The 17,350-nt window shown below is 34.6% G+C and overlaps 1 protein-coding gene across 1 annotated transcript in view; it reads right to left on the bottom strand.

Moving 5' to 3' along the window:
- The window catches only part of CUBN (cubilin), a 284,271-nt gene that overhangs the window by 199,648 nt on the left and 67,273 nt on the right, over positions 1-17,350 (bottom strand). The window contains exons 23-27 of the mRNA XM_074192929.1: positions 11,419-11,611; positions 9,033-9,193; positions 6,266-6,447; positions 4,292-4,448; positions 449-636 (exon numbers count right to left, since the gene is read on the bottom strand). Coding sequence (XP_074049030.1) covers positions 449-636; positions 4,292-4,448; positions 6,266-6,447; positions 9,033-9,193; positions 11,419-11,611 — 881 coding nt within the window. The remainder of the gene's footprint in view (positions 1-448; positions 637-4,291; positions 4,449-6,265; positions 6,448-9,032; positions 9,194-11,418; positions 11,612-17,350) is intronic.

The raw sequence follows: 17,350 nt of genomic DNA on the forward strand, positions 1-17,350 counted from the left end.
CCACTCTGAAATTAGGTGGTTCTGCTTTCAAAAGGAAAGATGCTTCAACTCTACCAATAATAATGATAATGATAATAATCAATCAACAAGTATTTGTTAGGTGCCTACTATGTGCTGAATATTCTACAGGAATCTAAAAACCTAAAGGCCATTAGTCCCATAGAGCCCACTCTTTGAAAGAGAGGCAACAAGTTTTTATTACCTGCCTACTATTTGCCAGATATGCTTTTAAAAATTATATATCCTTTGAATCTCTCAACAATCCTGTGGGGAAGTTGCTATTCTTACCACCATTTTACAGATGAGGAAACTTCCAGATCAAGGTTAAGTGACTTGGCCAGGATCATGTAACTAGTAAGTATCTGATTTCAGGTCCAGCAGAATATCCATTGTAATACCTCTGATTTATATTCTTTTAGACTTGGTGTATTAATCTAATGTTACTTACCTCTAAATATTCTACAGTACAGTTTTCATCATTTTCCAAATCAAATTCTGAAAAAGTATAGTTTATCATGTTGCCAGCTGTTACTTGGATGGTCCAGTTGCAACGTTGATTTGCAGAATAGGGATTTGGATAATTTATACTTTCTAGAATGCCATAAGAAAGATTGGCAATCACCACATCCCGGCAAGCTGGAAAAATAAGGATGAGAAGCTAGCACCATGTGTTTCTTAGTCACATATATTCACATATTCATACCTCACTTAATTACATCAAGAAATGTATATGGGGCCTCTCCTTTCAAGGAAACATCTGCATTTTATAGCCTTTTAATAAATACTTGGCATGTCATTTTTACAACAGAAAGGTTCACTGTCAGAATAAAACAAAGAATTGGCTTTAAATGTGTTCCAAATTTTTTAAGTCCCTTGCAGAACTAAAGAAGCACACTGAAAAAAAAATATTAAGTTCCATTGTACTGAGACATGGTGAGAAGAGTTTAACCCTCTTATTGAATCATCCTGACTTGGAGAAATAAATTCATTACTCTTGAGTTTCAGCTCCCCAATCTTGAAAACTCTCTAGCAAGGATTTTAATGCTAATTTTTTTTATGTCATGGACCCCTTAGGAAGTTGGATAAAGTTTCTGAGGAGCTCTCAGAAAAAAGTTTTTAAATGCATAAAACAAAATATTTAGGATTATAAAAGAAATGAATCATAATGAAATAACTATCCATTTTTTTAAACATTCACATACCCTAAATGAAATACCATTGTTATGTAGGAACAGAAATGCTGACCTCCGGTCTAAACACTCTGAAAGTACAAGATTTTATGTGGATCTAAAAACTGAAGGTCACTTTACACTGTAAAGTCAGTGAAAAATTCATAATAATAGAATGATTCATCTTTTTAGTCATCAAATTGAATACCAAAAGAATGAAAAGGAAGCAAAGACACAAAGGAAGACTGGGAAACAGCAAACGATCCAGAATTTGATCTTTTTAAAATTAAACTTTCAGCAAAAACATGGATGGAGAGTGGCATAGGACATATTTCAGATTCTGTTGAATTGCTTAGATTTGACCAAGCCACATAGATGATATCATTTGTCCAAGGGATCTTTCCCCATCTTTTTATTGTCAGAAATAAATAGAGTAAAAAGAGAGTAAGAGAAACAAGTGTACCATTGATTATGAAGTGTTATCTTTATTGAAAATGTATGTTCTCTCACAAGAACCTGCCTCTGTAATATTAATGACTCCATCGATGGACTTTGCTGCCCCAGGGACATGGAAATCAGTTGTCAGAAATGATTGCAGCATTTCTAAATTCAGAATTCCTGAGAGTACATCAACCATTCCTGTTAAAATCTGTTTTGGCCAGAGCACTGTAGCCAATGAACCTGCAATTTGTGATTTTATTGTTCTACGTGAATGAACCATTTCTAGTTCATCACAATCAAGTATGTGATCTGTATATGCCAATTTTGCAAAGAGCAAAATGTATCCCTGATTCACTGAACCTGGACTTATCTTCCTTTCACATTATCAAAACCTTTTTCTCTAAAGACCTTCATATTCAGTTAGAAAATCAGACTAGATTTTTCTTGCTGGCATGCCCTGAATTTGCTGTCCAGAAACTATCACCTACACAAAAATGAATGGTTATCTCTGCTCTTCCCTGCTCGGCTCTTAGACAGATAATAATTTGGGGCATCTATAGAGAAACAAATCAAATACCAGGGGGGAAAATGGATTTTGAATGAGTAACATGATGAGTGGGTAGCTCCAGAGAAACAACCTCAAAATGAGTGGGCGGGTCACCTTGAACTTATGAGTGATGCATGGGCTGGTACAGTAATTGGAAATATTATTTCTTCACCTATAACATCAAGTTTTATCAACATTCAACTAAAACCCAGGGATTAAAAGTATTTCAGTTAACCTAGTCCCTGTTGCTATATGAATCTGATGTCTGCAAAGTCACACAATATCCAGAACATCAATAAGATGTTTAAAACTACAAAATTTTCTGAAGAATTTATATTCCTAATATGATTATAACAGTGACTTACAAAGTCATTTTTAGATAAGATTATTCTAACTGCTAAGTGGAAAATTCACATTGACATATAATTTTATTAGTTTTAAAATACAGAAAAATCCTCTTATAATGTAATCTGTTATCTCCTGGAAATTAAAATAACACAGGTTCATTAGGGTACTCACCCAAAGTTTTTTTTCCTTGAAATAATAGGAGGCCTTTGTCATAATATAGCCTCTGTATTATGTATCCTGTATGTATACTAGGCTATAGCATCCCCCATCCACTCCCACCCAGTATTATTATAGTGGGAGTTCAAGGCATAAGTAATTGCTGTGCAAGATTTTCTTCATACTCGGGGGGGATCTGTGGTGGACATAAAGGTAATTTCATTCCAGATTATTTTCTGTGTTTTGTACAGTTAATATCAAACACCAAAAGAAAGGATTTTCAGAGTAGCCAGGAACTTAAATTTACTTTATATTTCTATAATTAAGATAAATACAGAAGTGGATCGTTGGTATTCTTTGTTTCCCATTAGTTTCCAACATGAATAGCATCTTCAAATTAGTAGCTTTTAGAGATCTAGAAAGAACACATTAAAAGACAATGTGGTTTCTATAGATTGAAGGACTGAGAGATTCAGTCAAAGTGAAGAGAAGAAGGCACACAGTGTCTCTGGATGTCAATGAACTTGAATTTCCATGACTCGTCCTATCTGCGTTTTCCATTTTCCAGAATCAATGTGATCTTTTCTTGCATATCAGTAAGGAACCATGAATATTAGTAACCTGGGAGGGGAATTTTCTTTCAAGCTTTTCATTGAGTTTGGAGTCAGATTTAGGCCTAAGGATTTTCTTTAAGCTTTCAATTCAGTTTTTAAGACACAGTTATAAAAATTTCCTAAATTTTTATTTTGATAGATCCCTGAATCAAAATTTTTTCTCAAAATTGACAAATTTTTTCCAGAAAATCTTACTCCAGAGAAGTAAAAATTCACATTAAAAGATTAAAAGAAACTATTGCACCCAGGTAATGGTCTTTAGTATTGCTACTTGCAATTAAGGATATGATTAATATAATTATAGTTACTCTGGGAAGTACAGCTAAAATGTTTATAGGATAATTTTATAAAAATAGTCACTTGATAAAATGTTCTTGTCTTAAATAATACACACCAGAGGAATATAAATCTTTAGAAAATACAGGTTGAACCAAAAGTCTTAGTGCAGTTTTATTGCTTTAAACAAACTAAGGCTTTGTGGACATCCATAAATCTTTAATGAAACATAAAATCAGAGAAGTTTAGAGCTGAAGCCATAAGCCCCTTCCCATAGAAAAAAGAAAAAAGATATTTAAAATAACTATTAAAATGATCAACTCTAATATGACCTTGTAGAGAAAATAAAACAAACAAGATGTGGAAATAGAGGATCTGAGTTCAATTCCTTGCCTCTGTCACTGTTTCATCCAGGGTAAAACACATTCTTTATGGGACTGAATTTCCTCATTTGTAAAATGAGGGGGGGTGTAGTTTGACTAGAAGCCCTCAAAAGTCCTTTCAACTATGTGCAATCCTATTATACCACCCCTACAAAACCCCTGACACAGAATGTTCTTTAACTTTGGGATTTAACTTGTTCAAGGAGCATTTTATTCCCAAATGAGGCCAATCTCATCTCATCCCATTAACTAAGAGGATCAGCAAATGCCAGACATTGCCCCGAATGGCTCAGGTCCATTTATTTCAGCACAAGAACACCAGCATCACTAACTCTAGACCAAACTACTGCTACTTACTCTGATGATATTCAGCCAGAAAACCACCACCCTGCTGATGTTCATCTGTCCGCAGTTTGATGAACAGACCATCTCCACTGGAGCGAATCAGTGGCGGTATCTCATTTCCACAAAGCTTGGCCAAGAGATGAGCATTCTCAGTCGGACCATCATAGACCTAAAATAAAAATGTTTAAAATGGTGACAGATTCTGGACACAAGCTGCCCCACTTCAACATTGTACACAGGTGTAAATAAGATATATCAAAGTAGAAAAAGAGAAGAAAGAGAGAGGAGAGGGGAAGAATTTTTGAGGGGAGGAAAAGAGAAAGGGACAAGAGAAAAATACATCATTCTGAAAAATCAGAAGATGGATGTAGATGCCTATAGAAGAAAGCTTGCAAACTTGAGGTCAAATTAAAGATTATAAATAAATAAATGAATAAATAAATAAATAAATGAAAATAAAATAATTTAGGATAAAATTAGATAGGATGAAGGGCTAATAGCAACAAAATATGAAAGGTAACAGCAGCAGCATATTGCCTAAAATGAAAAGAAGAAAAGGAGGATTAGAAAAGGATAAGGAAACAAAAAGAATTGTTTTATTATTTTGTTAAGGATAGAATGCACTTTTTAAAACCAACTAAACATGAAGTTTTTACATGTGATCTTTTATTTATTTTGTTGGTTTGTTTGAGTGTTTGAATCGCCAAACTTTTCCTCCTTGGTCCTAGCTTCCTCTTCACCCAGGAGATCCAGGACCCTTATTCCCTAGGTGAATTCATAGTGGGAACCATCATTGGAGAAGTTTGAGGGTCAGCTACAGCCTACTTCTCTCCTGACTCTACTGCTTCTCTGTACTTTGACACCTTTTCTAAATATCGGCCTTCCCTCTTCAATTCTCATTTCTGTGCTGTTACTTCCTTTAGAATACAAACACTAAGAGGGAAAGGCCTCTCTGTCTTTCTCTTTTTTCTTTTGTTTATGCTGTACGTCAATGCTTAGTGTAATATTTGGTATATAATAAATGCTTTATTTACTTTGTCTCTCTATCTAGCTTTTATATGAAGATTACTAAGATTAGAGTAGAACCAAATTTTAAAAGATAATCATTAAGACCATTCAAATTTGTGGACCTAGGAACAATGGAATTTGTCTTAGGTTTTTGACTATTGAAATTTATAATGGTAATTGATGACTTTGCTAATACAATTCAAGCTTTGTTCAATAAAGAGCAATTCTCACTTTTCATATATGCAAACAGTTGTCCAAATTACTGGAATTTTTACCTAGCAAAACACACATAGATACTTCATAGAATGTTAATACTTTTAATCCCCAAACTATTCTTATACATCTACTAGCTTTGGAAAATCAGGAAAATTTCATATATACATATATATATATATTTTACATAAATGTAGCACAGATCTAGTGAAATGCCATTACTGATGAATCTCTTGACAGTAGAGATGATCCTGCATTCTCAAAGGTTGTACCACAAAGAGATACAAGCCTTGTCAGGTCCTGCTATGATGAAAGACTTCAAATATGGGCCTGGCAACAGAATGGGCATCTTTCATCTGAGTAGTAGTATACCTAAGTTCAGATGGGTTCATCAAGGAGGTCAATGGGTGATGAATTATTTTTTCAGTCACAGAAACTCATGAAATCGTTTACTAATGTAGAGAAAGATCACTGGAGGGAAAGATCATGAAACCATTAATATTTTACACACTGAAAATGTATTGCAAAATATCCATTCATTCTCATTCATTAGAAAGTTTCATTTGTGTGTGTAAAACACACATTATATACACATATATTTTATATATATCTTAATTACATCAATTAATTTTTAAATATGAGAATAGCTTTTGTCTTCATAGACAAGGGAGGACTTTTCTAAACCTCTAAGATGAAAGAAATAGATAGATTGTGGATCCAGAGTTAGAAGAAAGGATAGATAATGAAATTAAATATGATACATACAGCCAAATAATCTAAACTGCAATTTGGATGACTCTCTAAGTGGAAGTCTTTAAACATAAGTTCAAATTGACTGCCTCTGTTGGACTTCAGCAACCAAAAACATTCAGAACTGTGGTAATATGGCATTGGATAGTTGGGAGACATGAAGACACCACTTGGAGTCGTGAGATTTCCACCACAGCCTGTGGGGGGAAGAACAGATGAAGAAATATTTACTTTTCTTCTTCAGGAATAAGTGGATCCTTTTCTCAAGGTCAAAGGTTTCTACCATAACTCTTTCAAACAGAGAGATGCACAAAAGGCCACTGATAACATGAATGCAAGCCTCTGAAGAGGTCCCAAGGTGTAAGTCTATAATTCCTATATTCCCAAACAAATGCCCTATTTTTTTCTAATCCAAAAGTCACAGGACAAAAGGGGTCCAAAAAAAGATGACCACATGACAGCCATTATCTGTTGGGGGTAAGGATAAAGGGACTTGGGTCCAGGTTAGAGTATATAATCCATGAAGGCTCTTTTAATTTGGACTTCGCGGTTATTGAGGACTGAAGAGCGTGGTGCATGGCTGTCATTGAGGCATCCTTTTTATTTTTTTGGTAGTCATAACTGCTGGAATATTTTTCTAACATTTCTAGTAAAAGTTTCATGAAATTCCTCCCAATGTCTCACTTGAGTCCAGTAATTGGACTCAATTCCACTGCATTTTGCATTTGCAGCTCTACTGGGTTTCAGATACCTCCTGCAAATCCATGCCCTCCCCCCCTTTCATGCCTCTCTTTGTGTGTTGTCCCTCCCCCCATTAGACTATCAGCTCTTTGAGGGGAGGAACTTTCTTTTTTTTTAATTGTAACCCCACTTGTAACTGTAGGTGCTTAATAAATGTTGATTGGATTGAAGTGGAAGGCATTACATCTTATTTGATCAACCCTAAAATCTAAAACACTGAAATCTTTTGGACTTATGACTCAAACAACATGCAAGCTGGCCCTCCCAGATTCATGGTTTATGAAAAGTTCACAAAAATGTAATCTATAGCTTGGCCAAAATCACTGATAAAAATGTTGAACAAACCAGGATCAAGGAAGATCCCTGAAATACTTTACTAGATAGAAGCTTTCATCTTGATATTGATCCACTAATGGATCATTCTTTGCATCTGGTAATGTAATTGGCTCTGAATTCACCTATTTTTACTATCATCTGCCCCTTATGCTTGCATCTTATCCAAAAGGATAGGAGAAACATGAGACACTTTCCCCAAGGTCTGGCTGAGGCCTACATAAACTATTTGCAGCATTCCCTTAACTTACCTCTAAAAAAGAAAATTAGGTTAATTAGACCCAATGGCCTATGGAGTCATGATTACTTATTTCCCTTTTGGAATCCTCACAAACCATATAGTCTTAATAATGTGTTCTAGAATTTTTCCTGAGATGTCAATAATTTTTCCAAAATAATATGGATTAGGACAGTAAATCTCATTGTTAATGCTCATGGAAATCAAGGTCAATTTCCATTTTTGTCTATTAATAATAGATTATTATTATAAATTTTTAATCTTTTGACCACTTTTCAGATCCAAGCTATTTTAAGCTTATTTAACTTAGTAATATTTCATTTGTTCTTGTATCCACAGTACTTAATCTAATTCCTGTTACAAAAGAGATATTGAATTATTAAATTTAAATAAATAAAATTATTAAAAATAAATAAATTTCTTGAGTTGAAATTTTTTTTCTACCCTTCGACCCCTGGTACAGGTGAGAATTCTGCTCATCCTCTGCAAACTTTTTTTTTCCTTCCTCATTTCATCACTGAAGTTTTTCTTTGAGTGTTTTGAATCCAAGTCTAGGCTCTACTTTCTCACTTGCTTCAAGCAAGTACAGAGGATGAGGAGAATTTTCCAGGGACCTGCAAAGAGTGTGTCATATTTGCATTTCTACCAGTATAGAGTGACAGAAGTATACAAAATACAAATTCCCCTCCTGGAGGAGAAATGAAAGAGCATCTTCTCCAGGATAACTTCAAGAGTATGGTGGCATTCCACACAGGTGAATCCACATGTTACTGCTACAAAACAAATTCAACTTTCTGGAAGATTCTACTCACTCTTTGTACTTACATGAAGCAAGTGGGTGGAATGAAAGACTTGTGGTCAGAAAGAACTGAATTGAAATCCTACCTCAGACACTTCCTTAGCTATTTGACCCTGACTAAATCCTTCAATTACTGCCAGCCTCAATTTCCTCATCTGTTAAAATGGGGATAACAATGGCAACTCTCTCACTGAGTTGTGAATATTGAATATCTAAAGTGCTTTGCAAAACTAAAAGTCCCATAGATAAATACTAGGTTTTAGCAATTTTATTAGTAGCAGCAAAATTAACCCTAGCTAACTATTGTGGTGAAATGTCTGTGAGACATGAGATGTAAATCTAATGGGACCTGTCCAACTCATTCCATGTTGCTACTGATCTGCAGCTATCCCCCTCTTCTTCCCTCTAAATTAGAATATTTATCCCCATTGAGGGAAAGAAAGAATGATTAATTCAATGATGAAATTCAATTATCTAATGATATGGACCACCATCATTTCACTTTGCTGCTGACCTCCACAGAGCTTCTTCTATTTCCTTGGACATTAGATTCTTCGCCGCCCCCCTCCCCAATATGGACACTACTTTATTTAGCAAGAAGAAGCAGAAAAGTCACAAACATACAACACAAGGACTAAGCTTTCTGATAGGAGTACCTGCTCATGTTTTACCTGTTAATGAAGCATCCCAAAAAGCCAAGAATCCAGAGCTTGATCCAAATAAATCACTCTTAAATTTTATCCATAATTTGTTACTATGGGAGATTATCAGTGGAGGCTTATTTATTCCACAGAAAGTTCCCAGGGATGCTGAGGTTTCAAGGCCTCCATCTCTATAATCAGATATTATAATAATTTTGGTTAGACTTTAATATTGTTCTTTAAAAATTTTATATAGACTTATAGACTATGGTTGCAAACAAATCTGCTTCTATCAGTCCTCTCATAGGTTTCAAGTATATGAACATAAAAGTATAATTTCAATTTTTGGCCAACAAATAAGAACAAAAACTGATAATGATATTTAGCAAATGAAATTAAGCACCTCTATCCCAAATCACAACCAACTTCAAACTGATATCTAAAAATATCCCAAGTACACACCAGCTGAGGAATAGCTAAGGAGATTTCAGTACACTGGTATAGGCGAGAACTCCATTCTACAAGGAATATGCAAAAACATATAAAAATGACTATCCATTTGGAAAAGATAAGTATTAAGTAAATTAAAAGTGGAGGAAGTAGGACTTGTAAAAATTGCTTACAGGATCAAAAATGTTGTAAAAATCAATTATTTTTCATCCGTTGAAATCTGAATGAGTATTTTCAATTTCAGAGTTGACTGAATAATATTGAACATTTAATAAAGAAAAATGGAGAATTTTGGAGCTAGATTTGGGAGAGAATTAGAAGTGTTCTTATGTATTTATTAACTTAAAGTGACATATTAGTGCACAATTAATTGAATAAAAAGAATCTAATTTGTTCCTCAATATGAAATGTATCATAATTTAGTCATATTACCCTTCACTCTTCTTTAGTAAAAACAATTAAGCCTTTAACTGATATTTTTAGGGTCTAGAGTATAGTTTACACTATTTTTAAGCTAGAAATTCAAGAAAAAGTATGTGATGAGAGCTCACAATTACAGAGGATTTCATGCTTTTCAAAATGCGTTCTTCTCAGTATCTCCCGCAATAATGTTATTATCCCCACTTTCTAAATGAAAGAATGAAGCTTAGGAGATCTTCCTTGGTCAATAACTGAACTAAATTTATCCAGATAGTACATATTAAAACTAGAATAAAAATTCATATCATCTGACTCCAAATATATTCCTTCAGTAGGGAAAAAACCCTGGTTCTGAATTCAGAAGCCTTGGGTCTGAATCTTGCCTCTGATGCTTATTACCTATATGACCTTGGCCAAATCATCCACCTTCCTAGAACTTGGTTTCCTCATCTGTAAAATGAGGGTGTTGGACTAATTATTTGCTGAGATCTCTTCCAGTTTCAGATCCTATAATTTTATGTTTCAGGAACCAATTGATATATATTTATTTTCATCCTTTCCTTCAGGTCTATGGCAATTAATCATTTTAATGCATTTGTTTAAAAGCATAATTTATGCTATTTCTTTAAACAAGATTATACTATAAAGTAGTAAAACTAAACTGATTTTAAAATTTTCTGCATCAGGTTTTTCCCAGATAGAGCTGTAGTTTTCTAAGCATGCCAAAGAAGAGAGAAGTCGCCAGAATTGAAAAACAGAATTGTACCAAAAATAAGATACAGTGAAACATTTCATTACTTATTATTAACAAAGCATAATTTCAAATGAATGATGTGTCACTGTATTTTTAAGGATGCCTAACTCACACCAAATTTCAACAAGATATTGGTCTATAAAGTTCTAGGGATATAAAATATTCCTTCAAAATTGAACCCTAAAAATATGTTGACAATATCAAGTGTCTATACACACACACACACACACACACACACACACACACACGTATCCATATCCATATCCATATGCATATACATATGTCTAAGCTATTTATCTTGAAACTTCCAGAGAGAAGAAAGGAAAAAAAATGTATGTTTTGTGCTGAGATTATATGTGATGAATTGTGTGTTTTTAATTTTTATGGAAATTAAACTCTACTTGAGACTCTGACATTCAAATTGCCATTAGCTTTAATTTCTCATTGAAATAGAGGGTGGGATGGAATGTCCCAAGATGAAGTGGGTACTCCTAACATATCCTGAACTTCATGAATATAATGATCAATCCATTGACTCTGCACAAAAGGAAATTCAAGTTCATCTCTGAACAATCAAAAGTGCAAGGAGAAAATGTTGCCAGAGAATCAGCTAGCTGAGGATATTTTCATAAACCCTCCACTCTGCTAGAATGTAATTGACAAATCTTATAATGCCCCTTATAATACTTGGAGAATTACAAATAGGTACTTACTAAGGGTTTCTGCCCAGAAGAGAAATTTTTCCATTTGATAATAAATAGCAGATAATGTTAAAAAAAAAAAGATGCTTACTTGATTTCCACATAGTCTGCAATGCAAGTTGTACCTGCAACAGTCTCCAAGGAAAAGTTGGTGAAGTGTAGAGCAATCTGATGACCTCTTTCCACTGTGATTGTATAAATGCATTCTACATTGTTGGGATAATTACTGGGGAAGTTGGGAGAGTGTAGATCGCCCAGCTGAGTTGTATAGTCTTCCAAACATGCTATGAAAATAAAAGAGAAATCACTAGGATTGAAAAACAGAATGGCACCAAAATAAGATTCAGTGAAATATTTCCTTATTTGTTGACTTATTCATACATTCAAAAAAAAGATGAATTATAATGGCAAAGATTTATAGACAGTCTTAATGTTTAGAAACTGTTAAACATAAGTTCTAACATTTTATCCTCACAATAGCCATTTGAAATAAGTAATATTGGAGTCCCCCCCCTCATTTTACAGATGAGGAAACTAAAATTAAGAAAAATGTGACAAGTTTATAAAATAATCAAATTTCAAACATAGGTTCCAACTTCAGCTGTTTTCTCACTCCAAAATGAACTTACTTTCCACTATCCCACTTTATGTACCAGTCCTAAAGAAGGGCAATGCCAAGGAATATTGAAATTACTGAATAATTATGCTTATTTCACAGGCAGCAAGTTATACTTAAGATTCTGCAAGCTAGGTTTAAGTGATATGTGCTCTGAGAATTACCAGAAGAGCAGGCTAGTTTTCGAAGAAGCAGGAGAACTAAAGACCAAATTGCCAGTATTCACTCGTTTACAGAGAAGGTAATGGAATTCCAGAAAAAAAAAATCCAATTTTTAATTTCATTAAATATACTAAAGTCTTTGACTGTGTGGATCACAACAAAATATGTCAAGTCCTCAAAGAAATGGAATTACCAGATCATTTTGTCTCCTGAGGAACCTATATGTGTGTCAAGAAGCAACAGTTAGAATTGAACATGGAACAGTTGCTTGGTTTAAGATTAAGACAAGGCTGTATATTGTCATCTTATTTATTTAACTTACATGCAGATTTGTGACATGCCAAGCTGGATGAATCAAAAGCTGGAATTATTGTTGCCAGGGGAAAGATCAAGTCCCAGATATACAGACAATCTCACACTGTGGCCACTGTTGAGTGCCAAATTTGCTGGCATATTTAGCAATATCCTCTTTTAGGATTTTAAATAGCAATTTATTGTTAGCAATGTTTCCTAAGGTCTACTTGGCTTCATTCTCCAGAATATATAATTATAGATCAACAACTACACCATCATGATTATCAATGAGGTTAAGATCTTTCATGTATAATTCTTCTATATATATTTTCTTGTCACCTCTTCTTAATCTCTTCTACTTCTGGAAAGTTCCAATCTTTTTTTTCTCATTTATCATGCCCATTTTTTGCATGAAAATTTTCCTTGATGTCTCTAATTTTCTTGAAGAGATTTCTTATCTTTATCTTTCTATTGTTTTCCTTTATTTCTTTTCATTAATCATTTTTAAAAACCCCTCTTATTTCTCATTGCTATACGGTTGGGTATATCTTCCCTCTTTTTTTCTTTCCCTTTCCCTTTATTTCCTTAGCTATTTGTAATCTCATCCAGCATTTTGCTTTCCTGCTGTTCTTTTTCTTTGAAATACTTTTGTTGCTGCCTCCTGTATAGTACTGCAAATCTCCAACCATAGTTCTTTAGACAGAGCTAATGCTTTCAATCTCTTTCTCAATTCCATTTAATATTCATAGGGGCTGCTATTTAAATCATATCTATACATAGTTTTCCTTATTTTCTTCATTTTAAGTCAGAACATTGCACTAAGAAGCTCATGATCTGAGCCACAATTAACTCTAGCTCTTGTTTTAACTGACTACAGAGCTTCTCTACTTTTGACCATAATGTCCAGTGAGTTATCTTAACAAAACTCTATTGGTCTCTGCCCTGCTTCATTTTGTACTTCAAGGCCAACTATTATTCCAATTATATTTGGAATTCCTGCTTTAGCATTCCAATCTGCTATGATAAATGTGACATCTTTTTTATGTTAATTCTAAAAGATCTTGTAAGTCATCATAGAACTGATCAACTTTGGTCTCTGGCATCATTGATTGGTGCAGTTATATTACTGTGATGTTGAACAGTTTGCTTTGAATTTGAACAGATATCATTCTGTCATTTTTTAAAAATTATACTTCACTACTGATTTTCTCACAATTATTGACCATGAAGGCTGCTCCATGTCTTCTAAAAGATTCTTGCTCATAATACATACTGTGATCAACTGTATTTACCCTTTCCTGTCTATTTAAGTTCATTGACACTAAAGATGTCAATGTTTAATCTTCCCATCTCCTAGTTGACTATATCTAACTTACCTTGATTCATAACTCATACATTCCTGGTTCCTTTGCAATATTGGTCTTTACAGCAATGGGTTTTCTTTTCATCATCAGCTGAGCTTTCTTTCAGCTTTGACCCAGTTGCTTCATTAGTACTGAAGCTACCTGTAGATGTCCTTCTACTCTTTCCAGCAGCATATTGGACATCTTCTGATCTAAGTGATTCTTCCTCTGATGTCATCTCTTTTATCAGTTTAATATAGTCCATAAGGTTTTCTTGGCAAAGATCCTAGAGTGATTTGCCATTTCCTTCTCCAGTGGATCAACTTTTTACTTTTTACTATGACCTCTCCATCTTTAGTACCCCTGCATATAGCATAGCTCCCGGTTTCATAGAGTGATGTAACCCTCCCCCCAAGCAGGGCAAGGTAGTGATTACAAAGTGGATATAATACATTATGATACTATAACTTATTCACATATAATATATATGCATGTATTGCATGTCTGTATTACAAAATGCTACACAGATTGTATGTTTATATGAATGTATAAAATATACTTACATGCTTTTCATGAACTTGTAACATTCTCTATCAACAGCATTATAGAAACAGTTCTTGACATCTTAAATATAATTAACTTAAAAATTAAAATTAAGCTATATTAAGGAAACATTACTTAGATGTTAGCAAATTTGAATAATTAAGACCAAGACATCTATTAGTATTAAAAATTTGTAAGCCTGGTAAATTACTTGATTTATTACCATTATAAAAATTAGAAAGTACATATATACTCTGTATCTAAAAATAAAATCATGTCAAACTAAAGGAAATCATTCAGTGAACCTAAAAAGAAATCTAAATGACTTTTTCTCCCTTTGCTTGTTGTCATGGTATTGTGTGTTTGAAGGAAAAAAATACAGTTCATATTCCAAAGTACTATGATATCAAACTGCAATGACAGGGAGAAGGCAATTTATCCACATTTCCTTTCCTTTAATTAGTCCTATAATATTTAAATGGAACATGTTTTTAATTCCATGATTAGCTTCATCTTGGTTATAGTATCATACAACAAATTCAGAAATGAAAAATCTCCTCCACCAATCAGTAGCAACAATGAAGGATGCATTATTTTTTAAATGATTTTTATAATATTTTAGCCAATCAGTGTTTAGTTTAAAACTAGTATGGTTAATGAAACCTATTATATATCAATACTTCAAAGGCCTGTGATTTCATTAGTATTCCCTCTGCTAATGTAGACTGCAGTCCTAATGTGCCTTAGTAGTCAATTTTCATGAGACATTTCACAAGAGGCACGCTTGAAAAAATTCAACATCTGGTGACCAGCCTTGTGATAATGGTCCTTTCCACACTTAGCTAGCATGGCTTTCAAATGACATACATAGTCCATCTCTGGGCCCTTATTCAAAGATTAATGGAATCTTAAAGAGCTCATTGTCCCTACCATACCAATGTGAAGTATCAGAGCAGGATTCAAAGACTTTGCATTCAAGTGTCAAGGATCCCTAAAAATATGTTCTACTGCAACTTAAATGCATCTTCCTTTGTGTAGTTTGATAATCTAAATATTCAGTAGAGAAAAACTAATGGAACATTTGTGGGGGGGGAATATAACTGACCCATCACATGATCTTTGTAAAATATGATAATTTATAGGGTGTGGTGGGGTGGAGGCAGGGAGGGCAGGGGATGGAAGCACAAGAAGGAACATTAGCTTGTTCTGTTTTAAATGGCAAAGTTCAAAGTATGTGGAGGGAAATGATTTGGGTGGTTTTGAGTTATTTTGGTAAGGCTTCACTTGGATGAAAACCTTATTTGTATCTGAATCCAAAACTAGAATTTTAACTTTTCTATATTCTACCAAAATAAAGCTCCAAAGCCCAGGGGGGAGAAAAGAAGAGAAATATATTAACCAGCTCAGGTATTGTTATTAACATTAGCTACACCAAAATCAATGAACAAAATATCCTTTAAAGAAAATGTATCTAAGTCTAGACAAAGCTGGCATGCCCCAGAGACTCAAACTTTGAGTCACTGATATCTCGATATCTTCTAGTTCTATCTCTTGCCATTCTTTCTCTTGTTCTAGAAAATATCAAAGGACTACAGAATTTTAGAACTGAAGGATCTCAGATCTAGAACTGAAAGGGATATTAAGGGAAATATAGTCCAGTCTCCTCAATTTATAGATGAGGTATCTGAGGCCCTGAGTGGTTGAATAATAATTATCATGTCTATCCAGCCTCAGATATGTGACACTTACCAGCTGGGTAACCTTGGGCAAGTCATTTAATCCTGATTGCCTTCCATCCAGGACCAGCCCCCCTCACTCAAATCCAGTCATGTCATCCTGATATCATGGTCTTTTTCAAGGATGAAGGACAAAGATCATCATGTTTATGTTGATAATTCTCAAATCTATTATTCATCCTTAACCTTTCTCAACCTCTACTGTTGCATCTCTAATTGATTTTCAGTCAATTTGAAATGGATGTCCCATCTTAAATTTAACATTTTCAAAACTGAACTCATTATCTGCTCAAAGCCCACCCCAAACCAGCCAAACTTCCCTATTTCTGTAGAGGGCACTGCAATCTTCCCAGTTCCCCAGGCTCATAATCTAGATATCACCCTTAACTCCTCACTCTCTCCCACCTACACCCCCCATATCCAATCTATGCCAGTCTTATGAATTTTATCTTCATAGTATCTCTCAAATACACCCATTTTTCTTCTTTGACACTGCCACCATTCTGGTGGAGGCCCTTATCACCTTATATGTGGACCAGTAGTTTGCTGCTTGGACTTCCCGGTTAAGTCTTTTCCCCCAGGTCAGTCCATCTTCCACTTAGCTCTCAAGAATCTTTCTAAAGCACAGGTCTGCCCATGTCACTCTCCCACTCAATAAATTCCAGTAGCTCCTTTTTACCTTCAAGGTCAAATAGTAAATCCTTTGTTTGATGTTCAAAGTCCTTCATAACCTGCCTTCCCCTCCATCCCCCACCTTCCAAGCAACTCTCTAGTCTTCTTTTTTTTAAGTTTTTATTTATTTAAAGCAATGGGGTTAAGTGACTTGCCCAAGGCCACACAGCTAGGTAATTATTAAGTGTCTGAGACCAGATTTGAACTCAGGTCCTCCTGACTCCAGGGCCAGTGCTCTATCCACTGCTACACCTAGCTGCCCCCTTTCTAGTCTTCTTACACCTTACAATTCCCCATATACTCTACAATTCAGCAACTGCTATTTCTTCAACAAGGCACCTCAACTCCTGTATCTGGGCATTTTCACTAGCTATGCCCTCATGCCTGGAATCTTCTCTCCAACCTTATTTCTGTCTCCAAGATTCCCTGGCTTTCTGATTCCCAAGTAAAATCTTTTCCCAATCCTCCCTAATGCTAGTGCCTTCCCTCTGACTATGAGGTGGTCCTTTTTGCCATGGCCAAAGCAATTATGGGTACTCTTGATCCCATCCCCTTTCGTCTTCTGCAGAAGATTATCCCTGAATTCATCTCCACATCTAACATTCACTCTATCTACTGGCTCCTTCCTTTCTGATTTCAAAACATACTTAAGACTCC

The sequence above is a fragment of the Macrotis lagotis genome, chromosome 7, assembly GCF_037893015.1.
Source record: "Macrotis lagotis isolate mMagLag1 chromosome 7, bilby.v1.9.chrom.fasta, whole genome shotgun sequence".
In the NCBI taxonomy this organism is placed as follows: Eukaryota; Metazoa; Chordata; class Mammalia; order Peramelemorphia; family Peramelidae; genus Macrotis; species Macrotis lagotis.